General features: G+C 52.1%; 1 protein-coding gene across 1 annotated transcript in view; it reads left to right on the top strand.

The window, feature by feature from the left end:
- The window catches only part of FAM78B (family with sequence similarity 78 member B), a gene marked incomplete at its 5' end in the record, with an annotated part of 35,271 nt that extends 22,328 nt beyond the window's left edge, over window positions 1-12,943 (top strand). Inside the window, one exon of the mRNA XM_081120705.1 lies at window positions 11,885-12,943. Coding sequence (XP_080976831.1) covers window positions 11,885-12,407 — 523 coding nt within the window. The 3' untranslated portion in view covers window positions 12,408-12,943. The remainder of the gene's footprint in view (window positions 1-11,884) is intronic.
- Between the last annotated feature and the right edge of the window lie 14,195 nt (window positions 12,944-27,138).

Raw genomic sequence — 27,138 nt, forward strand, 5'->3', positions numbered from 1 at the left:
TCCGCTCCTCCCTCCAGCCAAATGTTCCCTGCAGGAAAACCAAGGCCATCCTGTCCCCTCACCCAGAGGACACTCCTGCACTGTCTGCCTTTAAGTCAATTGCAGGCTGTTTGAAGCAGATGGGACATGACATCTGAGTCCACAGCTCACGCCATCCTGGTGCAAGTGGCCCAGGACAGTGCAGGGTCCAACTGGGAGTGTCCACTGCAGCCCTGTCAGTGACATGGCCACACTGTGGAGATGGGTTCCTACAGGCACCACAGGACACCTCTTTCCTCCAGAGTATGTCTTCTGTTTCTGTCCCCACCTTCTAGCTCCTTCGGGCCCACTTGACTTTTACTGGCCCCACCTCTGTCCTTGCTTTTTATTTGCCTCCACTTTCCCCCTTGGCGGTGGGCACGGGGCTGTCCTGAATAGTCTCCCTCTGGTGGCTTCTGCTCGGGGTCGCATTCAGCACTTCCCAGCTCCCACTTCCTGGACTGCTGGCTCTGTGGAGCATGGACTCAACACACACAAGCACACACACGTGCTCATTCTTGCGCATATGCATGCACATGCACACATATGTGCACACACGCACATGCGCTCCTTCACACTCCCCATGTGCCCCGTCTCCCGCGCCCCTGTGCTCAGCCCTGGAAGCAGCCCTGTTCGTATATCATCCCAGCCCATTAGGACAATGGCCTTACCTCCGGGGCCTAATCCACATCTGTGCATTTTGTTATCTCTAAAAAAAAATAAGAGCACTTTGTGTGTGACCTGCATGCCTACCTTCAGTTCATGGCCCAGAGAAGCTTCCGCTGGTGAGGGCTCTCCCGTTCTGCAAAGAATCGCCTGGCATGCTCTCCTCCATCGGGTTGTCCTCCACAAATGTGGCACAGGTTCGACCTTTCAAGCTTTACACGTGGAGAAGATCTTCTGTGGGAGTGAGCCCCCTCTCTAACAGGAGTCTGTGAGCTGTGGGCCTACGGGGCCTAGCAGGTTAGGACAGCGACGTTTCTGTCTCTTCCCTGGTGCTTTTGGCCCAGGGGAAAAGGCAATAAAAGGGGACAAATGCCCTGTCAGGCCCCTTTTTTCTTGTTAAGAATAATGGGCAGGGGAGGAATGGGAATACCTGCTGGATAATCAGAATCGACAATCAGCAGCATATTTCTCCCTCTGCTCACAACCACCATTCACAACAGATTGGAGGCGAGCCTTGGCTGGTCTTCCTGCCACCTTTGCCCAGCACCTGTTCTAGGCTGTTTCTCACAAACTGGCATCCCGCCCCCTTAAGAAACGATATATATTTTTAAGAAACTTAGAAAACAGGAAAAACTAATGGTGCTTATTTACATGTTACATAAAGACTTTCCTGTTTTGTGGCTCCTTTAGGGAGTAGCTGCCCCTTCCATACATGTAATTGTTTCTTTACAGCCTTAACTACCAGAGTTACAGCGGATTCGAAAGAGTGCAGTGCTGGGGCTCAGGCCATTCCGTTGTAGCCAGGCCATGTAGTGGCAAGTTAGGTCTCTGAGGCTCAGTGTGCAGGCTGTGAAATGGGCATTGTGGAGAGTTAAAGTTTCTTATTCCTTCATTCATCTTAAATGTGTGTCAGGATGGCATTTCTGAGGGCCTTGTCCTGTCACTCCATCACATAAAATAGTAAGATGGCACCACACTTCAGGGACTGTATTTGGGACAGTTGGACTTAAAATAAGAGCTGTTACATGCCCAAAATTCGTCCGGGGGCCCTGAGGGTCAGACCTGGATTTCTGGGTGGGCAAGGCTGGCTTGTAGCTGAGGAGCACCAAGTAAAGGAGAGCCGAGGTCCGCCTTGGTGACAAGAACAGGCTGAAGGAAACTGGACACCCAGCAAGCAGGGACCAGGCAGAGGGCAGAGCTGAGTCCCAGGTGAAAGGTCTCAGGAGAAAGGCAGGCAGGACTAACTCGGGCAGGAGGGGTGAGTGGGGAGAGGGGTCCTTCTAAACAAGCCCCTGGTGGGAAGGGTCAGGAACACCAGGCAGGTTGGAACAAGGGCAGGCCGGCCTGGCCCCCTGCCGGGTGGGGGAGCAGGGCTGGGCCCCGCCTCGGCAGGGACACCTTTCCCCTGCTTTCTATTCCCCCCCCCCCATGCTTGCCGTTGGCAGAGATAACTAATCCTCATGGTAGCTCATTAGCTAATTACTTCTGGCTCATGTTTACCCAGTCAGTTATAGGCAGTTTGGATAGATCTTTCCCCCAGAGAGCCAAGTTCTGGAAAATTCTTGAGAAAAAGACACTGGATAGAGAAAAAGGCTCAGCTGAGTTAAGCACCGCGTTCCCCGTGCCCCGCCGGCCTCCTTGCAGGTCCAGGCCGGGAGAATGTGGGGAACACGGCGTGGTGGGGTTCGGCCCCAGCCCTTCACTCCCTAGCTGCTGGGCCTTGAGAACACCCAGCCTTCTCGAGCATCGGTCTCCTGGTCTAAAAACAAGGAGCACTTAGCATCTTCTTCAAAAAGTGATTGTGAGGATTAGGAGAGAGCACTTAGAAGAGGGGTATTTTGTGACATGTGATGGGCTCAGCCGGAATTTGGCTCTCGCTATTTCGAGGTTCCTTCAGTCACCACATTGGTGAGTATCTCCATGGCAATGGGGGGGCGGGGCCCCACCCCCCTGCACCAACCCAGCCACGCAGCCACCGGGGAGTTGTTGAGGCCACCACCGCCCCGTCTGCCTCGTCGCCCCTCGCTCGTGGCCCGTCTTTATGGCCAGGTGACACAGAGACGCTTCCTCACCCTCTGCCCACACCACACCTGGAGGCCACCACCGCGCTGCTTCGCCCGGGACTCTGCTCAGGAGCCACTCTGCCTGTGTTCAGACCCCACATTACCCTCGGTCGTTCATTCCCCTCCCCAGACCTCAGTTCTTTCTGCTTAAAATGGGGACATCACTAGTTCTGGCCTCATTGGGCGCTTGTGAGGATCACCGAGTGAACAGGTGTGAAGATGCTATTCAGTGTCGGCTGTCATTGTCACCACCCTCCTCTCCCGAGCTGGCCCAGGCGCTTTGCCTGCTGCCCCCATGATGACGTGTGTCTGTCACCATATATTCCACGTCACATTGAAGTGATCCGCTGAGTGTGCTCCTGAATCGTGTCTCCATTCCCCAAGGGCAGGGACCTTATCTTATGAACCTCGGTGTCCCTTGCACCCTGGACAATGCCAGGCACATAAGTGCTCGACAAATCATGGAACTGATATTAAAATGAGCAGTATTCCAAGGTGGCTTTTCTGTATTATTGATTTTGTTGGGACTACATTCCCTCAGTGGGGCGTGTTGTAGCCATAAAGGTGAACTTAACCCTTGACCTTGGGGCCTAAGCCCATTGTCCCTGGAGAAATGATCTCCTCCCCTGCTACTTGGCCCTTTCAGCCCAGTCTTCCTGTTGAGTAAGGGGTCGGTGTCAGGGGCGGGCAGGTTCATGTGGGTAGATGGGCAGGTGGTTGGGGGCACTGCCTTAGAAAGTGAAGAGTGGTCCCCGAGGCTGTGCGCTCAGCCTGAAGTGTGGTGCATGTGTGGATAGGGCTTTCTGATTCCCAGTTTCCATGTGAACATCTTTCAACCCACACAAGAGCACAGGGTCAGAAAGTGGATGCTGGGAAGAAGGGTCAGCCCTAAAGATTATTCAGTGACTCAGGTGAACCATGAGACCAAGTACTGTCCAGACAGCGTGAGCCCAGGCCCTGAGGCAGGGGAGAGCCTGGCTTGTTTCAAGACTATAAGAGGGTCATAGGGCTTGGGAAGGACAGGAGGGGCATTTTCTACTGACCTGGGTATGAACCTTCTTATTTCAAAAGAGCTCCTTCTGCAGGAGACTGTCATTACCACTTCCAGTTTGGCTTTCCATTGCCCTCTCCAGTTGAACCTGCTCATTGTTGCCAGGAGGGCAAAGCGCCCCTGTGTGGCCAGGGATAGTATGAACCCCAGAACACCAGGAAGAGCTGCTGTTGAAACTCCGAGCAGTTACGTTAAGCCACCACCACCCCCAGCTCCATCCTGCTGAGTCCCAGGGCCGCTTGTAGAATTCCAGCTCCCGTGGGTGGAGAACAGGACCATCCCACATCACAGGATGTGGGCAGCATGGGCCCCTCCACAGAGCCCGCTCCTACTCCTGGTCCATTTCCCATCTCCCTGGCCACCTGGATTGGACAAGCCCCCATCAGAAGGCAGCATCCACGCCCTTCTGGGAGCTTTGAAACAGACCGTCCTTCATGGCCACACCTCTGAAACCTTACATTCAAACGCTGGACTCCTAGAGCCTTCTCCCTGCCCTCCCTACCACAGCCCACCTCCTTCCCTCTGGCCCCATGTACAGTCTCCTTCCACACACATTCGTGACACACCCCTGTGCACAAGCCTGTGGCAGGCGCTCGGGCTATAGTAGCAATCAGTCAACATGTTGTAGCCCATGTGGAGAGACAGGCATTAAACCATAAACACGTACATGTAATTGCAAACAATGACAAGTTTTTTGAATCAGGAACAAAATAGTATTCTCCAAGGGAGTCCTAGTCGGGGCAGGGGCTTGTGCAGATCAGGGAAGGTGCTAGAGGAAGTGACGCTTGCACTCAGCCCTAAAGATTATTCAGTGACTCAGGTGAACAGTGAGACCAAGTATTGTCCAGACAGTGTGTGCCAAGGCCCTGAGGCAGGGGAGAGCCTGGCTTGTTTCAAGACTATAAGAGCAGCTGGTGGGAATGGAGTGCTGAGAGCTCAGTGGGGTGGAATGTGGGATGAAGGGGGGGATTCAGAGGCTAGATGAGGCCGGGCAGGGAAGCAAGTTAGGGGTTTGGGTTTTATTCTGTGGCTGGTGGGAAGTGAACTGGGGAGGCCACCAACCCAGCAAAACCCAAACCCCAGATTAATCCAGCGCCTGCCTCCTCTGCCCCCACACCTGGGTGGCTGAGTACTGTGGAAAAAAGCCACACAGCTGTCCCAAAGTCAGGTGGCAGGAATGGTCAGGCAGCCTTCACAGAAGGTTCCCGGTGGAAACAGCTTGGCCACGAAGCCTGGAGATTGTAACAGGCCTAAAACCTAACATTGCGTGTACTTCTCACGCAGCCCACAAGCGGGTCCATAGGGGCATCATCTCCATCTCACAGCTCGGTAGCGGTCGTGCCACTGAGTGAGCCCGCACTGTGGACCTGGGCTTCTGACTTCAAGTCCAGCGCTCTCTCTGCCCTGCCCAGCAAGGTCCCCAGAAGAGGGGAAACCCCCTTGGAAAGGGAGCGAGGGGACATGGGGCCAGGTGCCATGAACAGGCCGTGCAGGTGTGCTGCTGGTGCTCCTGAATCCACATCACCGCTCACGCAGCTTCAACGGGCCCCGAACAGAGGGAGTCATAAAGCGCCGGATTTCAATTTAACATTTGAAGAGCGTGAGGTTCCAGAGGCCTCTGTCACAGACCAGCTCCCCACTGGCTCTCAGGCTGATGCCAGGATCATCAGAGCAGAGGCGACCCATCCAGGGTCAAGAGCCAGTCCCTGGCATTTGATGGACGGGACCTACAGCTGCCACTGAGTGGGCTCAAAGCGTCCACAGCCCGGACTCACGCTCGGGCTGACTTCTGAGCCACCCTCCCCGGGCACAGCAGAAACCAGGGCTCTCTGGAGGAAATGAGGACAATCCCATCGACACCATCCAAAGAATAAAACACTTGGGAGCAAATGCCCTCTGCCGCCCCCAGCACCCCCAGAACATTCTCTGGCCTGAGTGCCACTCTTCACCTCCCCCTGCGTCAAAGTCACTACTCTCATCACAGCCAGCTGTGTGTCCCCCTCAGTCCACATTGTCTTGGACTCAGGACTTCAAAAATTATGTTAAAAGAATTACGTGTTAAAAGAACATGTGTGTTATATGTTTTATATGTTATGTGTTATATGTTAAAACACCACATAGTCACGGGGGTTGAGGATAAAGATTGTGGGTCTCTCCTGGGCTTGATTCCCACCCTTACCACTCACCATGGGGAGGTACAGACATGCGACTTAACTCCTCTCAGCCTGAGTGGCTGCATCTGTAAGTCAGGGCTAACGAGGCCCCTTCGCAAGGACAGTTATAAAGACCAAGGGAGGTGGCCCATACCAGGTACCTAGTTGACCAACTGCCTGATCCCGGGCATCACTCCCTCTCTGTGGCTCGGCTTCTCCCTTTCCCGAGTGGAGGTGGGATAACAGGACACCTGGCGGGGTGCTGCCGAGTGAGAGAGGCAGCTGTGTGAAGTGCTTACCTGACGACTGCGAGGGGACGTCCGCCCGGACCACGTGGCCTGAGTCTGCGTCTCTAGCTGTCTGGTGGGGTGCACCCGTGTGAATTCCTCTGTGCTCCCCTCCGTGTGCACCTTCGCCCCCTGCAGCAGGCACCCTGCTGTGTGCTGAGCAGGGCCGGCCCCCAGCACGCACACTGGGCTGCCCCAGCTCAGCTGCTGCTCCGCCCGGTGCGGTGGCCTGTGAGCACACACGGTGGGGAGTTAATGAAAATGCTGAGCTGAGTGCTCGTGTTGCGCTGGACACGCCACTCCCGCCTCAGCCTCTCCACGCCTGTGTCTGCCCCTCCTCTGCCTGGCATCATGGACCTGACCCTACCCACCCTTGGCCCTCCCTGCCAGGTATTATTTGGTGGAAACCGGGAGCTCCTTGAAGAGAATGCAGAAGCGCTTGGCAGCTGGGAGAAGGGGACCAGCCTGTCCACATTCACATCCGTTGTCACCGTCAGCACATTCAATTCAGCCCCAGAAAAGCAGCTGTGTCTTGAACCACAGCGAAGCCGGCAGGGATCTGTGCGGAGTAAGTGAGCCCACGGGTGTGCAGCGCCAGGGACTGGGGAGAAGGGGAGGACCCCCGATGTCCTCCTGCAGAGACCCACCAGGTGGGGAGGAGCTTCTCTTGTTCCAGGACGAGAAGGTTGGGTTGCTGGAGTGCACGGAGCCCAGAGTGGTGGAGACGGCGCCGGGAGCTGGTGGAGCCCCCCTGCACCGTGGTGGTGTAAATGTGCAGAGGCCGGTGTGGGGTTCTCAGAGAGACGACACGTGATCTCATTTACGTTCTTAAAGGCCACATTTGTGGCCTGTGGGCAAGGCAGGGCAGCAGGGACGTGAGGCCCAGCAAGGACATCACCATGGTGACCTGGGGAGACGAGAGCCTGGGAGCAGGGCGGTGGCCGCTCAGATAGAGGAGACAAATTCTGACATCAGACCCATCAGGAGGCCATCTGACCATCACCTTGGAGAGGCTGTTAGCTCCTCAAGGCGTGCCCAGGCCAGGGCCCCGCGTGGCCAGCTCCTAGGGCACCGTCAGTCTGCACAGCAGCCCGCAGACCTGCGTGAGAACTTGCCCGAGGCTCCCCGGCCCGCAGCCCTCTGTCGGGGCAGGTGCTTTGTTCCAAGAAGCTTGGAAGTGGAGCTGGAGGTAGACCACCCTCAGACATCACCCATCCAAGACCTCAGGGCCGTGCATGGGAGCAAGCCAGCGGGTCCGCTGACAGCCCACCCAGGACAGGGTCTGAGAGGACCCGAGCTCTGAATCGTGAAGGCTGCGTCTGTAATGAGGTGTCCTGACGCTGGAGAGACCCAGTCCCAACAGACCAGGAGGGCCCTGACAGGACAGGCCCGACCCGGCCCTCCCCACATGAGGGCTCTTTAAAAACCCTGGGAAAGGCCTTTTCTGCTGTAGGAAAATGCCTCGCCTCTTGCCAGAAAGGAAAGGATGTGGTCGGAAGGGAAGGGGGGAGGGAGGGGGGAGGCTGGTAGTCACGGGCTTCCCGGAGTCTGACACAAACAGTGCAGGAAGAGGAAAACCTAATTTTAAAACTTACTCTGTAATCACGGTGCAAACCATTTGAGAATTGGGACCCGGGCCAGTGCTAGGACTGGGATTGGCATCCTCGTGGGCTGACAGGCTGTCCAGAGGCTGTGGCTTCCCAACTCACCAGGTGACACAGGGCATTGGCGTCACCCTGTCGCCCCCTACCTCCCAGCACAGCCCTCTCGCCCACCCTGAGCCCTGCCTGCGCCTGCCCCTTGAGGGGCTTCTCTCCATTCTCTCACCTCTTAACCTCCCACCCTGGCTCTTATTTCTAGCTCCTTCCTGGAGTGTTTGGGGGACAGAAAGGTGTGGGTGCTATGTTTGCCAAGTCAAGTGACACTGAGCAGGAGGCCGGCTGGCACATGGGCACACTGCTTTTCTCAGCCTGGGTGGAGAAGAGCCTGGGTCCTCAGTGTGCTGGGCCTCTAACTAAACCTTCCACATTCCTGAGTGGGGACTTTGTCGGGGAGTCATTGACATGAAGACAGAGGAAGGAACCTCTACCCCACTTTCTAAGTGCAGTACCACTGGCACAGCTGCTGTGGCCACCCTGTGGGCTCAGGGCACACTCCCAGGCGGAGTGGGCCACCCTGAGGAGGACAGGCCAAGAAAAGGCCTGCACAGGCCCTGGAGGCCAGTTGGGGGCCATTTGGGTAGGAACACTGAGATCCCAGATCCCCGGAGTGTGGTCTAGAAGGAGAGGCATCCGTCCTCTTAGGCCCACAGACCTCTTGCGCAGTGTGGAAGGGCACAGCCAAAAGACACCCAAGTGGGTATCCCAGTCCCTCCAGAGTATAGGGCCAGGCAAGGGCTCCTGTCACCTGGACCCAGGGACAGCTCCATCATGAATCTCCAAGCCTCCCCTGGGAGCTTTATGGGCACCCTCCATGTGTGGGCCCCCCCAACTCCCGTCCCACGCTCCATCAGGGGATGTGAGGGTCAGCAGTGCCCCCGAGCACCTGTCTACTCCCTGCCTTCAAGAATGCTGTGCCACCCCCATCCCCTCGATGACCACAGGGCTTCAGGGGAGCCAAGTGGGGCTCTTCAGAGAGGCGGCTGTCCCCGGGTTGGCACTGGAGAACTGGCTGGTCTGGGTGGCACCTGGACCTCTACCCAGGGACCACTTATTTGAATGAAATGCTTCACATGAGCTTGTTTGATTGAGACTTGACTCTTTCTTTTAAAACAGAGATGCAGAAAGCTTGAAGGTTGCAGTAATCGATGTTTTCATTATTAGCTCCATTGGCGAGTCCATTAGCTGTGAGCGCTGGGTCAATGACTGAGCGTCTAAAGCGCAAACACTGTTTATCACAGCGAGGAGAAGAGGGTGGAGGGGGAGGGAGGAGATAATAATAACGCTGGCCAAGCGTTGTTATTATCTAGTTGCCCAAGCACCGGCTCACACCGTGACTTCACTTAGCCCTTGCGATCGCTCGGAGGCGTAAGGCGGCCCAGCTGTTTCCCGTCCGTTTCTCACGCGACGAGCTCCTGCTCCTGTAGGAACGGCGCGCGCGGGTCCCGGCCTGTGGCGGGCACTGTGTGGTGCCCGCACGGGGGCTCCCGGCTGTTGGCTTCCTCCTCTCGCTCCCCTCCCCCATCTCTGTCCTTCCTGTCAGTCACCCACTTTGTGCCACTCTGTGCTAAGTGCTTCCCCTTCATTATCTGACTTAATTCTCACCCCAGGCCTATCACAACCAGTTCGCTCACTTTTGTTTATGTGTGGCTTCTCTGCCGCCCCCGAAGCATCCGTAATTCTCAGTGTTAGGCGTGGTACTAGTCCAATAATAGATCCTAAATGAATAGATGTTAGTGTGTTGATTTTTAAGGCGAGCGAATATATAAAATGTAAAGCTGGTAAAGTGCTTTGTCATATACAAGCTTTACCAAGCTGCAGGCATATAGGCATGAAAATGATCTGAGTCAAATACTTATTCCTTCTGTGGAGATTTATTAAGGTCTACTATTTGCCAGTAATGTGCTAAACACTAATGATTCAAAAATAACTCACAATCCCAAGCCTGAAGGAAATCGTAACCAAGTGGGGAGGACAGACACAAGGACAAATCATTGTAACCTGGGGCCTGTACAGACCTGGATCCACCCACGGGAGCGCGGGAGAGAAGGCTTCCTGGGGGTGAGACCTGCAGTGATTCTTAGAGGATGAGTGGGAGGTGCCCTGAGACTTCACGAGGGGAGAAAGCAGAGCAGGCAGGGGGCAGGGCATGAGATGCGACGTGGTGTGTGGGGATGGAGAGGCCATGTGTCCTGTTGATAAACTTGAATTTTATCCTGTGAGTGATGCCAGTGGTGTCATGTGGAAGAGCCTGTGGAGGGTTTTAGATGTAGAAGGGACACAATCGGATCTGCACCTCAGAGGCAGTTATGGGCAGGTACAGTCGGCCTGGTCAGACGCTGTGGGCTCGGACTAGGAGGGAGGGAGGTTGGATGCAGAAAAGGAGACAAATTCAAGCATCGCTCACGAGGCAGAGCTCACAGGATGCGGTGATGCAGTGGGTGTGGGACTCCTGGAGTGGGCATGGGAACAGCCAGAGATGACCCTCACTTCTGGCCTGGGAGACAGCCGTGGGCCACCCCTGCAGCAGAAATAGGGAGAAAGGGCCAGCTTTCCCATGGACAAGGCGAGTTTGGTTTTGCCTATCTAGAATTTGAAGTGCCTCCATCATCTCACATGTAAAATGGAAATAAACATTCATTTACCTTGCGGTATATTTTGAGCATTGACTGAGAAAACAAAAGCACAGTGGTTGGAATAGAGCAAGTGCTCAGTAAGTATCAGCTACGATAATGATGGTGATGATGATGGTGGTGATGGTGGGGTGATGATGGTGGTGATGGTGGTGGTGATGGTGATAATAGTGGTGATGCTGCTGATGGTCATGTGATGGTGGTGGTGATGATGGTGATGGTGGTAGTGATAATGGTGATGGTGGTGATGGTGGTGGTGGTGGTGGTGATGGTGGTGATAATGGTGATGGTGGTGATGGTGGTGGTGGTGATAATGGTGATGGTGGTGATGGTGGTGGTGGTGGTGGTGGTGATAATGGTGATGGTGGTGGTGATGGTGGTGGTGATGATGGTGGTGGTGGTGGTGATGGTGGTGGTGGTGATGATGGCGATGATTGTGATGTTGATGGTGATGATGGTGATGGTAGTGGTGGTGATGGTGGTGATGGTGATGGCGGTGGTGATGGTGGTGGTGGTGGTGGTGGTGATGGTGGTGATGGTGATGGCGGTGGTGATGGTGGTGGTGGTGGTGGTGGTGTGATCATGGTGGTGGTGGTGGTGAGTCCATGGCAGAAGAGAGAGACATGGGCTAAGAGTTGGGTACATGTCCTCCTTCCTCCTTCTATACAAGGTTGGGGGAAGCCAGAAGAAATAGCAAAGCAGTTAGACTTCCAGGCTGGACTTGAAGTCAATGGGAGACCAGCTATAAGAGACTTTGTCTGCCAGCCTGCAGCACGGTTTTCACATCAAGGTGGTTCCAGAAGGTGACCATTATCTTCTGTGTCTATCTTTTCTAAGTGCTGGATTGGCCATTGGCTGGGGTTTAAACAACCTTCTTTGTTGAGTAGAAATTCTACTACTGTGATTTTGTTCTCTTGCAACCTAATAGTTCATTCCAAGTACATCAAACTTTAATCACCATCTCTTCCCAACAAACAAACCTTGCACACACTCATACTTCCAAGAATGTGGTTTTTGCAATGAATGCCTCTAAACACTTGATTATAATTCCACCATCCCAAATAGTTGATGCCTCCTTGTGGTCTCAGAAATGCCTGTTTGAGTTTTCTGCTCCCAGTTGGACCAGCTATGGTTTTCTCTAACTTGTTTTGGTATTGCTTTTTTATTTTTGTTTTGTTTCTATTTGTTCCTATTTAATCCTGAAACAGCACAGCATAGAACTTTTGACCTGAATTCCCCTCTGAACTTCCCATTTTGCCCAAGTTGGCTGTGTTAGGAAGTGGCAGGCAGCTCTCCAGCTTTTGAAAAATTCATTCAGTCTCTTCTTTTCTTATGCATCTCTTCTGCTTTGCCAGGTCAAGCTGGGAGCTGCCTGACTTGAGGGAAGGGAGAGTAAAAGCCATCAGTGACTCAGATGGGGTGAGCTACCCTTGGTACGGGAACACCACAGAAACTGTGACCCTGGTCGGCCCCACCAACAAGATGTCCAGGTTCTCCGTCAGCATGAATGACAACTTCTACCCGAGTGTGACATGGGCAGTGCCAGTGAGTGACAGCAATGTGCCACTGCTCACCAGGATCAAGAGGGACCAAAGTTTCACGACCTGGCTGGTGGCCATGAACACGACCACGAAGGAGAAGATCATTCTGCAGACCATTAAGTGGAGGATGAGGGTGGACATTGAGGTGGACCCTCTTCAGCTCTTGGGGCAACGGGCCCGGCTGGTGGGCAGGACTCAGCAGGAGCAACCCCGGATCCTGAGCCGGATGGAACCCATCCCCCCCAACGCACTAGTGAAACCCAATGCCAACGATGCCCAGGTCCTCATGTGGAGGCCCAAGCGGGGGCCACCTCTGATTGTGATCCCTCCTAAGTAGAAGCCGACTGGCCTGTGTGAGGAGCACCTGTCATGGGGACATGCAGTGAGGTTGCCAGGGATGGCAGGAGCCAAACTGAATTTCTGAGCCAAAGCAGACCTCTTGGTTTGCCAGCCTTTGCAGCCACTTGTGAAGAGCAGGGCTGCTCCTTGGGTGGTAGAACCATAACCCATAGGGAAAATCCCTTCCTCTTAGGAATCAAAAAATCACTGCTTTGTCAGACTTGCTGTGATCACCATGCAAGGAGCCATATCTTGGAGCTGATCGGAAGGTTCTTTTACCTGAACTATTGACCATTTCTCTCCCGTGAGATGCAGGGGATGGAAATGAAATTAAACAGTGCCTGTGGCAAATGCTGCTTCCCAACCAATTAGAAGTGGAAGTGAAACACCCACACCAGGCGTGTGTAAGACAGTCCCGCTGTCTGACGGCAGGGTCCTGGGGAAAGGGGTGGAATGAAGTGAGGTGGTGAGGAGGATGGGTGATGGGGAGAGGAAGGAATAAGTTATTATTACAAATGAATTATTGTGCACTTATTAGTTGATTACCTGGTCATCCATACACTCATTGAAATGGAAGGAACACTTAGAAAACCGCAGGTATATTGATTGGCATCTGCTCTAGTCTGAGGGAGCCCTAGGAGCTGTCCAGGTGCTGATGCGAACCCGCCGAAGGTTCCATCTACCTACCTCTTTCCAAAAGTGATTATCCAGTCTCCGTAATCGCGGTGTTTGACAGATCATGTCTGTGCTCTGCAGTCGCTATGGTATTCAGGGCCTTCACTGTGTTTTTAGTGAAACCCGAATTGTGATTTTTGTTTACAGCTGCTGATTCTGTTCCCATTACCAGTCCTAACATTACGAAGAGATAATGTGTGTGAGCCATGACTCAATGGAGGGCTTCAAGAACATCTCAACAAATAAGAATAGTATTTTCACTTTTGTTTGTTTGCTGTTTTAGTTTCTGAATGGTTTGGACTGTAGATGCGCACATGCAGGCACGCGGAATGCACGCATGCGGAATGCGCACAGGCGTGCGTGCCAGGGTCCGTGCAGCGTACCTGCTGGCAGACCTGATGTGTGCAGGGAGCTGTGGTGTCACTCAGAGCCCATACTGTCCCCTACATATGAGTATATTCTAGCTCAGTTTCACAGAAGCTCAACTGCTTGTGAGACGTACTTCCTAAGCCTTAACTTCGGAGCTCTTTAATGGAAATCTGAGCGACTCGCATTAAGCAAGCTGCATGGCTGAGAGCCACCCAGTAACTATGAGAAACCGCATTGCCTTTGGTCAGGCCAATATCAAACTTTTTAGAGAGTTTCTAGTTTTTTACAATAAGGATTTTTCCAGCTCTTCTAGCTTATATCACCTCAAAAAAGAGCTTTCCCCTTTATTCTCAATCATGCAAACTGTGAAATGTAAATACGGTGCCTTGTTCAGCCCCCTCCCCCATGCGCAGTGATTCTAAAGCCCCCCCAGTGCCACTGTGGCTCTGATGGATGCACGTGCCAGCCTGGTTTCAGAGGTGAGAGAGTTGACATTCAGAGCAATGACGACTGTCCCATGGTTGGCCCCAAAGATGTGTCTTCTGCCAGAGTTTGGGGATGGAGCAGGAAAGGCAGGAGGCCTTTTTATTACTTTTATTAAAAATGCAATTTCGCCAAACTCCTTTCAGGTTCTAGTCCCAGGGGTGGTGCTTATCTCATGAGAGGGTTAACAGATCCATTCCGAATTATATAGCTTGAACCTCACACCCCATCACGAGCTGCCCCATAGATTAGTTATTGATGCCAAGCTGAGCTATTTGTAACACACATTAACAACACACCAGTGCCTCACAGAAGACCGGAGGCATTTCCCTTAGAAATAATTCAGCTGGAAAAAAAAAGAAAAGAAATAATTCAGCGGTTCCATTCGGATTCCTCTGTCCCTTCCCGCACTTCCTTGGGCCTTGTTTTGCGTATGGGAGAGGTAGCCCCAGAGAGCTCCATCGCTGAAATACAAAGTCTCTTATAGTCCACACTGAGAATCAGAAACAACAGTGTGTCCCTCTGATTGAATTAGATGCCACCCTTATGAGATTCTGGAGAGTGGGCACTGATCCTAGAACCTAATCCATGTGGCCTCACTTTAAGAAAAATTGATCTTTCAAAATCCAAAATTGTTAAAAAAAAAATAAGAAGAAAGGGTTATTATGTATATTATACAGTCCTATACATGATTTCTGTTTTCAAATTCCCCTTGCCTGTTCAAATAAGATGTGACTTAGACAATTCTGTTTACATGTAACTTTTCCAAGGGCATGTCTTCGTTTAGAAAGCAAGGTGCTGCATACTTAGTAAGACTGGTTCCTGCTGGAAATTCACACTTTTCAGAATTTTAAAAGAAATGACCCCAGGCCAGTTTTCTGGAAAATTATGTGATGACAAAATGAGAAAAATAGATAGGAAAGTGCTTATAAACGGTAAAAGCCCTGTGTAATAATCACGTATACATTGATTGTTGTCAGTGGCATTGTTCGAACTCTACCATTGGGTCTCAATTCTGAAATCACTTGGCAGAACGTTCTAGGGCCCTGCAGCCAATTATTTTAAAGTTATCGCTGTTTTACAAGAAAACAACCCTTTTCTACCTGTGATCCTCAGATCATCGCCTCTCAGCTTAGTCAGGATATTATGAAGGGAAAGGCCCTCTAGTAAGGGAGAGTTCACCTCGAGATCACCTCCCTCCTCCCATCAGGACTTTGTTCCCGAGGGTCCCCAGGTCAGATGCCAGGTACCATCAGTTTAAAGGGGCTCATTTCATGCCTTGATTAGGTTTTAGTTGTATGGTCTTAGGATTATATTTGGATTACACACACACACACACACACACACACACACACACACACAGGAAAAGAGCGTTTCATTAGGTCACAGATTCTTAAGTATAGTCACCTTTGAGATCTTTTATCCCACAATCCCAAGGAGATTGAGGTCCAGTTAAATGAGCTCATCTCCTCAGGGCCACATACCTGCTTAGCAGCAGAGCCCAGAGGGGAGCCTGGGTCCCCCAAATCTCACATTACAGCACGGTCACACTCACCTGAGCCCACAGTCCTCTCCTTGTCTCCAGCCAAAACATTGTCACCACCCCGGAACCATCCACCCTCTTAGCACTGGAGACAATTGGATCCATCCTTTAAAGAACAGGGGGAAGTCCTTGTTACAGTTATGTCAAAAATGAATGTTCTAGATTCCCTTTGATGTGTGACTGCTGTTTTGAGACTGAGCTCTTAATCCAGGCCCTTTGCAGCATGCATTTTACACCCCGGTCATGGCTTCGGTCCACAGCATGTGGGGAGATCGGAGGCTGGTCCCTCTCTAGTCCCATCCATGGGCGTTTTTATGGCTCCCTTTGTCCCGGTGCTAGGAATGGTATCTCATAGGTCAAAATCATGTTCTAAACAGCAATTCTGAGCAGCAAAATAAAAAGAACTGTGATTTTATATTTTACAAAAGGCTTCCATATGCATTTTCTCACCCCCAGACAGCCTTGGAGGAGTGTAATATTGTTATTATCTTTATTTTACAAACACTGCATTGAGATACAAAGAGGTTAAATGACTTACTCACTGACAAACAGAAAATGTCAGAGTGGGGGGTTCAAGCTGGGCCATTTGGCTCCAAGACCCTTCTCCTGGGGTCCTGGGCTGCCTCCCTGACCCTCCTTGCCAGGAGAGCACAAAAGGGAAGGGAGCGAAGGAGGAGGCCTCATTTGCTCCTACGCAGTCATGTAGCCCCTCCCGATCTACTAGGTGAACATATTAAAAATAAGAGAGTGAACACTGTTTTCTTATGCAGAGAACCGTGTAATCCCAGAGAAACTGGCCCGGAGAACCCTGCGGGGCGCAGTGTGGGCCGGCTGCGTGCCCCCGGCCGCTCTCAGGCAGCGCTGGTGGCGAGTGGGGGGCACATCTGCTCCAGGCTTGGGAGTCCCTGAAGCCCGCGCGGGGGGGCGCACCTGCAGCTGAGGCTCTGCCCCCTGCCAGCCCTGCCAGCCTTGCCAGCCCCCCTCGCAGCCGAGCAGCCCCGCGGGGCGGAGGCGGAGGCGGAGGGGCGCGAACAATGGCCTCCGAGCCCCGCTTGGCACATCGACCGGTCTTGTTAGAAGCAAGGACACAGTTAAACACCACCAGGGCCTGCTCCCAACTGAGTTGCAAAGGAAGATGTAAACACACACACACACACACACACACACACACACACACTGCACGCACACACTCTTCAACCTGAAAAGAAAATTAACCAAAACCCCATGAATGCCTAAGCTCTATAATTAAGCCTAACGACCCTTAGATAGGAAGGGAACTGAGGAGCGAGCTCAGTGCGCGCAGATATTTTTACCCGAGCCTGTTGCCATTCATTTCTTTGGAATCTTGAGTACAGCTGGCTCCAGTTTCCTGCCGAGACAGCTGCCCACGGAGCCCTGCAGGAGAGGTGCCCGCTCAGTGGCCAGAGGACAGCCAAGGTCACTCGGCCACTCTCAAGCACAAAGGCATCTGGGGAGACGGAGTCGTTCACCCCGTCCCGGGATGGGTCCCATCACTAACCTCAGACCCCCTAACGATTCCTTCGATGTGGACAGTAGTTTACAGTCTACAAAGGGTTTTGACTTTCCTTCATGTAGAGAAGCAGACATCCCTGCTCAAGACAGGAAATCTGAGTACTGGCCTCATCTTTGTGTCACTATTAATAACAGTAACTCCATTGTGTGCTACAGTGTGCATAGGACAGGCACAAATATTTTGTCAGGTTATTCCCAGCAGCCCTATGAGATCCCCTTTGTGTCCCCATTTTGCAGGTGAGGGACCCGAGGGGTCAGGTCAGGTGAGCTGTCTAAGGTCACACCAGTATCAGAGGTGCTCCGAGGACTCTCTTGTCTCCACACGGTTACTCCATTCCCACGGAACTTTCCCCAGTTAGATGGAAGTGCCTTCTGTGTTTGTCCGGCCACTGTCCATCCCCAGGCAGGGTGACTGACCAGGACGACTAGGGCAGGCAGTTTTTGTGGGGTCTGCCCTGATGGCTCCCTGATGTGCCTGGACAAAGCACCCAGCTCTCTGAGGAGTCGGGGTTCAATGACCCCAGGATCTGCGCCTTCAGGTGATTTCTCTCCTTACCCACGTTGGAAAGGAGGCCCATTCAGGTGCCCTGAGGTCAGAGACCAGAGCCAGGACCTCAGCACACCTTAGGATTGCCTGAACCCAGCAGGTGAAATACACCTTGAGCAAATCACGATTCCTCTGGGCCTCGGTTTCCTCCTCTGTTAATTGAGCCACTAAGACAGCCCAGCCCACGTCACAGTCAGGAAGACACAGTACCATGATGTCTAGAAACACCTCCCAGTGTCTAAAGTGCCACCTGGTGTAAAGTATGGTCACATCAGTGGACTCACAGGGTCCAGGGCTAGTGACAGGCCCTCCAGCCCCATCTTTTGGAAGCCCAAAACCACCTCAGGGAAACTCACTTTCCCTGCCAAGTGAGCCTGGCCTCGTGGCGGTGTGTGGGCTTTGAGCTCCCACCACCCCGACACCTTGCTGGAGAGGCCCGGACCCCAGTCAAGAAAAGGAAGGAGATTGCTCACGGTCCGTGGAAACCGGCTCTGGGCAGCAGGTGCCGCTGCGATTCCGGGAGGCCTTTGGAGAGGAAAGGAGGCCGAACGTCAGATCTGGGCCAGACGTGAAATCCCAGCCCGATTCATCTAGTTTAAGCCGGCAAAAGAAACCAGCCAGGGACAGCTACGCTCTTCCTGTCATGGGCTCGGGCAAGAGATACAGAGGGGGAAATAATTAGATAGATGATAGATAGATGATAGATGATATAGATAGATATAGATAGATAGATAGATAGATAGATAGATAGATAGATAGATAGATAGATAGATAGATAGATAGATGATAGATAGATATAGATAGATGATAGATAGATGATAGATGATAGATAGATGATGATAGATAGATAGATAGATAGATATAGATAGATGATAGATAGATAGATGATAGATGATAGACAGATGATAGATGATAGATAGATAGATAGATAGATAGATAGATAGATAGATAGATAGATAGATGATAGATAGATAGATAGATAGATAGATAGATGATAGATAGATAGATAGATGATAGATAGATAGATAGATAGATAGATAGACGATAGATAGATAGATAGATAGATAGATAGATAGATAGATAGATAGATGATAGATAGATAGATGATAGATAGATAGATAGATAGATAGATAGATAGATAGACGATAGATAGATAGATAGATAGATAGATAGATAGATAGATAGATAGATAGAGATAGGTGATAGATAGATAGATAGATGATAGATAGATATAGATAGATAGATAGATAGATAGATAGATAGATAGATAGATAGATAGATAGATAGATATAGATGATAGATAGGATAGGTGATAGATCGATAGATAGATAGATAGATAGATAGATAGATAGATAGATAGATAGATAGATAGATAGATGATAGATAGATAGATAGATAGATATAGATAGATGATAGATAGATGATAGATGATAGATAGATGATGATAGATAGATAGATAGATAGATAGATAGATAGATAGATAGATAGATAGATAGATAGATAGATAGATATAGATAGATGATAGATAGATAGATGATAGATGATAGACAGATGATAGATGATAGATAGATAGATAGATAGATAGATAGATAGATAGATAGATAGATAGATAGATGATATAGATAGATAGATAGATAGATAGATAGATAGATAGATAGATAGATAGATGATAGATAGATAGATAGATAGATAGATAGATGATAGAGATAGATAGATAGATAGATAGATAGATAGATAGATAGATAGATAGATAGATAGATAGATAGATAGATAGATGATAGATGATGATGATAGATAGATAGATAGATAGATAGATAGATAGATAGATAGATATAGATGATAGATAGATGATAGATGATAGATAGATGATAGATAGATAGATAGATAGATGATAGATGATAGATGATAGATGATAGATAGATAGATGATAGATAGATAGATAGATAGATAGATAGATAGATAGATAGATAGATGATAGATAGATAGATAGATGATAGATAGATAGATAGACGATAGATAGATAGATAGATAGATAGATAGATAGATAGATAGATAGATAGATAGATAGATAGATAGATAGAGATAGGTGATAGATAGATAGATAGATGATAGATAGATATAGATGATAGATAGATAGATAGATAGATAGATAGATAGATAGATAGATAGATAGATAGATAGATAGATAGATATAGATGATAGATAGGATAGGTGATAGATCGATAGACAGAGATTCACACCTGCCTACCTACCTTTCTGGCTCTCCCCTGGCCTGGGACACCAGCTCGGAGGCGGCATACACGTGTGGTCGCGTGGGTGTGCGTTAAAGGAGGGAATACCTCTTCCGACGCTGCACCCCCCCCCCCCCGGCTGTCTCACCGCGCTCGAGTGTACTGGTTATGTCCCCTCTGCCAGCCCTGCCTGTGGTGGCCCCATTCACGTGGCCCCACTGGACCAGCGACACAGCCACACACTTGCCTAAGGACTGCTTCCCAAGCCCTGCCCCCCATTCCCACACCCTAAATGGTGCCTCCCCGGAGCTGGGCCCCACCGCAAGCTCTCTGAGGGGAGAGGTATTTGCCCACCTGGGGAGTGGTCCTAAAGAGAATTACAGCTCTTCTCAGCAGGACCAGCATGTGCCAGGCCTTGGGCAGGTGGCGGGCAGCAGGGGCCTCTCCCCTGCTCCAGGCTCCCACCTTCCTCGCTAACCCAGAAAACGTGGCCAGATCCTCAAAACAGCTGTGGGCGCTGGGTCAGTAACACCCGAGGGTGGGACGTAGACCTTGGAATCGGAGCACTGGCTCCCCCGGGGCATCTGAGGGCACTGCTGAGCGTGGGCGGGTCTCAGGCCTGCCGAGGCCCTGCATCCCTGGAGGAGGCAGGAAGCGGAGTGGGTGCTGTGCTCCAGGCAGGCCCAGGACTAGGGTGAGCCCAGCCAGGCCCCAGGGTGCACGGTTTAAGGAGGCACCCACTCAGGTTCGTGCCGACACCCACCCTGCACTTGCGGAGTGAGCCCCCAGTGTCCGCCCTGGACCCCAGGCTTGTCTCACCCCGTCCCTGCCCTGCTTCCTGCCGACTTCTCCGCACTGTTTCCTTCTGGAGAAGAGATGAGGGGAATCGGGAGATCTCCCCACACACTCGTCCCTTCAAGTGTCTGCGCGGCGCGGCGCGCCTGCTGTGCATCAGGCGGAGCAGAGTCCCTGCTGCAGGGCCACGGCGCCCACAGGAAGCTTTGGGAGCCGACAGCCCAGGGAACCGGACCCTGGGCAAGTGCTCCCACAGTCATCTCTCGGCCAGTGTGGGGGAGGTGACGGGTCCGCCCACTGTCCATCGCTGAGCTCTGCCGAGCAAAGGCACCAGGAACACCTGTAGCCACATCCATACACACAGGCACCAGGCCATCTCCCCGTCGGCCCTTGTCCCACCCTCAGAGCAGTTAGAGTATTCCATCCAGACGTGACCCAAAGAAACACTAATTGGAAAAATAACAGGAAAGACACACCTGCACTTCAGGCTGAGAACTATCTCATTAAACTGGGCTTTGAAAGCAAGTCGGCCAATTAAATTATTTCCCACTTCCCTCCCTCTGGTACCAGAAACCATAGGAAGCTCTTACTTCTAATTGATTAGGACAAAAAGAAGGACCTGTTAACGTAAGAAACATTCAAACCTGTGAAGAATTTTTGCAAGACAATTTGAGCCAAACTGCCGACACATTCCGAGAAGTGAAACCTCCATGGACTGAGATAATGCCCCAGAGAAGGGCAGTTTGCACCTTGCTCTATAGATTACAGTCCAAAGAGGCGTAAGTGGGTTACATGAAGTCCATTGGCGACAGATTAGGGAGGCGGGGGGAAGCAAAGCAAGGAAACCTCTGGGATTGGATAAAAATTGAAATTATATGCCCAGCCGGCGTGGCTCAGTGGTTGAGCATCAACCTATGATCCAGGAGATCGGGGTTCGATTCCTGGTAAGGGCACATGCCTGGGTTGCGGGCTCGATCCCCAGTGGGGGGCGGGCAGGAGGCAGCCGATCAACGACTCTCTCATCATTGACGTTTCTCTCTCTCTCCCTCTCCCTTCCTCTCTCTGAAATCAATAAAGACTTTTTTTTTTAAAGTGAAATGATAGACAGACACACACTACTTTTACTTAGGTGGATGCAGGACAGTTAACAGTTAACAATTAACTCAATAACAATGGGGGGTTTGTGGTCTCCGCAGAGCAGTGCCTGAGCTTTGAGGGGTCCAGAAAAAGGAAAATTACTTTGACGTTCCAATGACATGTTATCATAGATGCAAGAAGACAATAGACAGGCTCAGTTAAGGTAAAGATTGACCTTTGTCAGGGAAGATACCAGCCTAGGACATGACTACCCACCATAAACTTCTTTTTAATTTAAAAAGTTTTCATTTTGGACCATGCTTTGTGGTTATTTTAGGTCTCTGAGTTTGCAAGGCTGCCGCACAGGCCTTCCCTGAGCTCGTCAGGTTAGTGTGTGGCCCCTTTCCATCCACAGATCCCGCATATGCATCTGAGCTGAAAAGAGGTTGAGGCTCTACCCAACCCCACCCCTTAGTGTGCAGTGTGCATGCTCACACATGTACGCACATGCACACATGCTCACACATGTATGCACATGCACTCGTCAAGGACTAAAGACTCGTCCAACTGTCTCACCTGAAACATTTCTTCGGACCCTGCCATCAAACACTTGCTCCTAGAAGCCACTCACGAAATCAAGCCAAGGCAAGGCCTCCTCTGGGCACACCACCGAGAGAAGGAGGCAGGCATCTGTTGGTGAGAGAGTAAGCAGCTGTAAACTCCAATTCGAACATTTCTGTGGCCAAGCGTGACCTTGTCTTTTCCCCCTCGGTGAAGAGGTGGGCCCTTCCCACGCGGCTCCCTCTCTCGGGTGCTCAGGGCATCTCACAGGCCAGGAGCCCTGAGACCCTGAGGCCTGATCTGGAATCAGCCTGGTGGTCACACAGGTGTCATGCAGGTCCCCATCCCCTCTCCATCTGTCAAATGGGAAGAAAGTCTGTTCTCAATGCCCTTGCCACCCCTTCCAAGTTTTAAGGCTTCACCTCGCCTTGAGGAAAACTGATGGACAAAACTCCACCATGCAGCTCAAATAGTTTCTGTGCAAAAATCAGGCTAACCCCAAGGCACCCTGCTGAAGAGTAAATACAATATATCACATTAATATACTAGGGACGGTAGACAGTGAAGGTAACGTCCAGACCGAGCCGTCTTCACGATGCTGTGACCACATGCAGGCATCGCTCCACTGCCCCATGAGCAGCAGGTGGACTCTGAGGTCTCCTCAGGCCTGTGCACACGTGGGACACTTCCTACCCCCGCCACCCAGCATGTCTGCCACCTGTGCCAGGCCAGATCCCGCGGGCTGACAGAGCCAAGCACAGTTGGTGCCTCTAACCAGTTGCTGAGCGAGGAGGGGGAACGGGCCTTTACGACACGGAGCGTGGCAGCCCTTCCTCTGCAGTTTCCAGAGCAGCTTCTAGGCTCTTAAGCCCCCATTTGTGTGTCTAATGGGCTGTGTGCAAACTGCCAACAATTGCAGAAAGTTTATTCAACCACCTGTGTAAGAATCTGGGATTGGTTCTAAGGCTGAAACCATGCATGAAATCTGACAGCGCGCAGTGTCCACCTGTAACCATAGAGCCAGTCACGCTGGGCAGCAGCCCCGGTAAGCAGGTCCGTGTATCAGAAACCCAAAGACACAAAACACGAAAACCAATCCGGAGAGAAAGGGGAGGCCCGATGCTCTGAGTGCGCCTCAGTTTACAGCCCCCGGAGCTGCTCCCTTCAGGCAAAGCTACTCTTTGTATTTTTAAAATTCAGTTCGTCCACTTCTTCAGCACCACAATGTGGACAGGTGTGCGCAAGAAAAGACAGTGGCCACAGCTTTTCTTTTTTAAAGAAAACCCAATTGACAGCTTCAAGTTGAATAATGCAGACTCACATCCAGGAAGGGTCAGCCTGTGGGCACGTGCGCCCCGCGTGGGAACCCCACGCAGCCGCCGTTCTCGTAACTGGGCGATTCCTGTAAATCTTGTGCCTTTAGATACTAAGAGACATGGCCATGGGGGTCCGAAATGCCCACTTGTTTCTGTTGACACTTTGAGCCTGGCTACTGGGTTTACCTATAGGCAATCTGCAATCCCTTAATATCACTTTATTTTTAATCATTTTTTAAAGAACCACGTAAATGCTTGAGACCATCTTTACAGAGAAATGTATGTGTAAATAACTACCCATAATTTTGCATAAAATCTCAGGGTCGTGGTCCCCTCAAAATCTATTCACAGTGCCCAGATCATAAACATCTGCTTTTAAGGAATGACCTTCTTTGGTTGCTGTCTTAATGCCCGTCTTATTTACATGTTTCCATGTCCACATACAGGTCACCTAGTAGGACAAGGCACACCCAGCCGGCGGAACCACGTGGCAGACTGAGAGGAGGAAGTGGGCCTGGCTGCTGGCTCCAGAACCTGAAACCCTGGACAGCAGGTTTCCCATTAAAATGAGGGCCATCCTGCCTGTCTCCTCACCACCCTCCCCCCAATGGCCTGCGCTCTCCCACCCACCATGTGCCACGCAGCTCCCCATGGCTGGCAGGGCTGCTGGCTGGCTCTGGGGAAGCTGTGTTGGCGTGGGGGTCATGCCTGCTATAGCTCTTCATGTGCAAAGATTGGGTCCATCCAGGTCTCGCGTCCATGCGCAGCCCTGTGTGACGCTGCCCAAGGATGACGGACGAGCTTGTCGGCCTGGACCTCCGTTACCTGAAGTGGCCCAGCCTTGGTTCCCAACCCCTGTCTTCCCTCCCTACCCCTCCAGGTGGGAAACAGAGGGACTGTGTGTCTCCCCCCTTCTCCTTTCTCTGCATGGGTGGCCAGTGTCAATACTCTGTTGAGATTTCTGTGACCTTGGAGAGCCAGGGTTGAAGCATCCTGTTTCCCTGCAGGGCCAGGCTGGTGCCTTCAGTGGCCAAGGGCAAGGTGTTTGCCCCCAGGGCAAGCGGGGAGGGGAAAACCACCCTGAGATGGAAGAACGGTGCACATTGCCTTATCAGTTTATTTACTGGCTTGCTTACTGATTCATTCATGAAATATGTATTTATTATACAGCAGAAAACCCAGTCCCATCTTTGAAGCATCCAGCCCCAGAATTTGTCGTCTTGGCCCCGTAGAGCACAGTGAGTTATTCTACTTTGAAGCCACAGAAAACACAGGGAAATGCTCTCCTTGTGTCCAGATCCCCACACCCCAACCAGACTTTTAAGCAGAAATGGGTTAAAAACCACCAGCCCTCAAGGCTGTGAAGCCACACCCATCAGCAGAAGCCCCCAGAACCATCCTTTCCCACCCCCAGCCCCAGACCTCCCCTCTCCTCGCCATGTGCCCAGTGAGGACTGGCACCTAGCTTCCCTCTGCCCATCTCAGAACTGAGCTTCCCCTGCTCCGGTGCCACCCTCTGAACCCTACCTCACCTCAGAGACCCCGAAGGGCTTGGTCCCTTCTCCGGCTCATCGGTGGGTCTCTGGTGGTGCCTGGCACTGGTGTTTTTAAAAAGCCACCCCAGTGATTCTAAAGTGAGACTGGTGGAGAAGCTCTCCTTCATCTTCTCTCCGCTGCCCTCCCCTCCTCCCATGTCCTTTATTCCCAAGCTTTCTCCGCTCCAAGAACGGGAGAGGCCACGGAGGAGTGACCGTGTTCTCTTCCCGCTCCCCAGCCCCGCCCTCATGGACCCTTCCCAGCAGGTCAGCCACCTGAGCAGATCCCTGCAAGTGGCAGGTCCCACCACTGCACCCTGAGCCTGGAGCCTGAGCCAGCCTGGGGACGGCTCTCAGGCAGACTCCCAGCCTTTCTGGGAGCAGAAACCTGCCCTTTGCCAGATTCTCTCTCCACCTGCACCTCCCTTCGTTCCCAAAGTCCAAAGGGTTACAGGGCACTTTGGTGGCATTCAAATCCAAGCCCCAGTCCTGGTGAGAAGGTCCCACCCAGTCTTTATAACCCAAGCCTTGGCCATTTCTGCAGAGCCACCTGAACTGAATGCGGGTCCCCTGGTGACACAGGAAGGAGTCACACTGCCCCAAGCAGTCCCTCCCCAACAGATGGGCAACATCCAAATCCCAGACGGCCGAGAAGAGACATCTCACACTTCACACGTACAAGATCTCCACTGCTGAGTGTGTGTGTGTGGACGTGTGGAATGTGTGTGCACGGCAGATGCCATCGCCATCCGCAGAGGCGTGCTGCATTCCTTACGGGCCCAAGTGAGTTCCACGTTAGATGTATACACAGAACGTTGTGATCTATACACACTGTTACACACACACACACCCCCAGCCTAGGGAACCTGTGATGGGGACGAGTTGTCCTGCTACCCAACTGGCCCATCTGAATAACTCCAGGGCCAGTGCTCCCCACACACGGGCCAGCAGCCCAGCCTGCCCCTTGCGCTCCACTCCGGTCGGATGGCCCTGCCCTGTGCCCCGTCGCTCAGCGTCCTACCCTCTGACGGGTGACAGACAGTGCAGTCAGTGGGTGGGAAGAATTGAGTGTCGTTCCCCCCCCGTGACATTTTTGTTTTAATAGTGGCTACAGACAATGCCTTAACCTGGAGGAGTGGCCCTAATGGTGGGACTTCGGGCCCAGTCCTGGGCCAGGAAGAGAAATTCTCCTTTGGGGGGTGGGGGGGTGGAGCCCTCATATCACACCTGTCTCTGCGACCAACCTGCGCGTGAGCACAAGCAAGCCCCTGCCCACACACGCTTTCCACCAGTGAGACACCTTCCTGATACCCGCCCTCCCTTAAAAATGAAAAAGATAAAAAAGGAAGCAGCCGCATTAACCGCAGCTCACCGTCGGCCGCGGCCCTCCCGCTGCTCCTCCCTGCTGCCGCCTGGGGTCTCCTCCCTGCCGCTCTGGGTCGCCTCCCGTGTGCTGCCTTCCTTTCCTGCTTCCCCCGGAATCGTGCAGCTTTGACGTCGGGACGAGGAGCAGCGAAGGCGTCCGCGGGCGTGTGGCTCTGAGGAGGGGGAAGGGGCCGGCCCCGCGAGTGCCTTAACCGCGACTTCCATCCAAACGCTCGGCAGCCTCTGGGTGTTACATCAACTCCAGCAGATGTTGCATCTCACTCCTCTGGGATTAAAAACAGTTAAATACAGTGTGTATTCAACAGCCACAGAGTCTACCTTTTCTGTTTACTTTGGTCCTTAAAGACTCAGCGCCTGGTTGTCTAAGAAGCCTGGGGAAAGGCCAGGGAACGAGCACCTCTGGGACCGGCAGATGCAGGAAGGGGTCCTCACCATCCCCCGCTGTGACTTAGCCTGGGGGTTGGGGGCAGGAGAACATTCTAGAAACACAGAGGATTCTGGAAGGGCCTTGGGTCCCTGCCCCTCCACCCCCTCCACACCACTGCCCCTACCCACCACCCACCCCGGAGACCGTTTGACGGGTTCTGTTTCGCTTTTGTAAATGGTTTTCCTTTAGCTTCAGACTTGCCACTTAGGATCCGACTAGAGCAGGACATCGTGGTGACTCTGAGCTCCCGA

The sequence above is a fragment of the Miniopterus schreibersii genome (assembly GCF_964146895.1).
Source record: "Miniopterus schreibersii genome assembly, chromosome: 19".
NCBI classification, from domain to species: domain Eukaryota; kingdom Metazoa; phylum Chordata; class Mammalia; order Chiroptera; family Miniopteridae; genus Miniopterus; species Miniopterus schreibersii.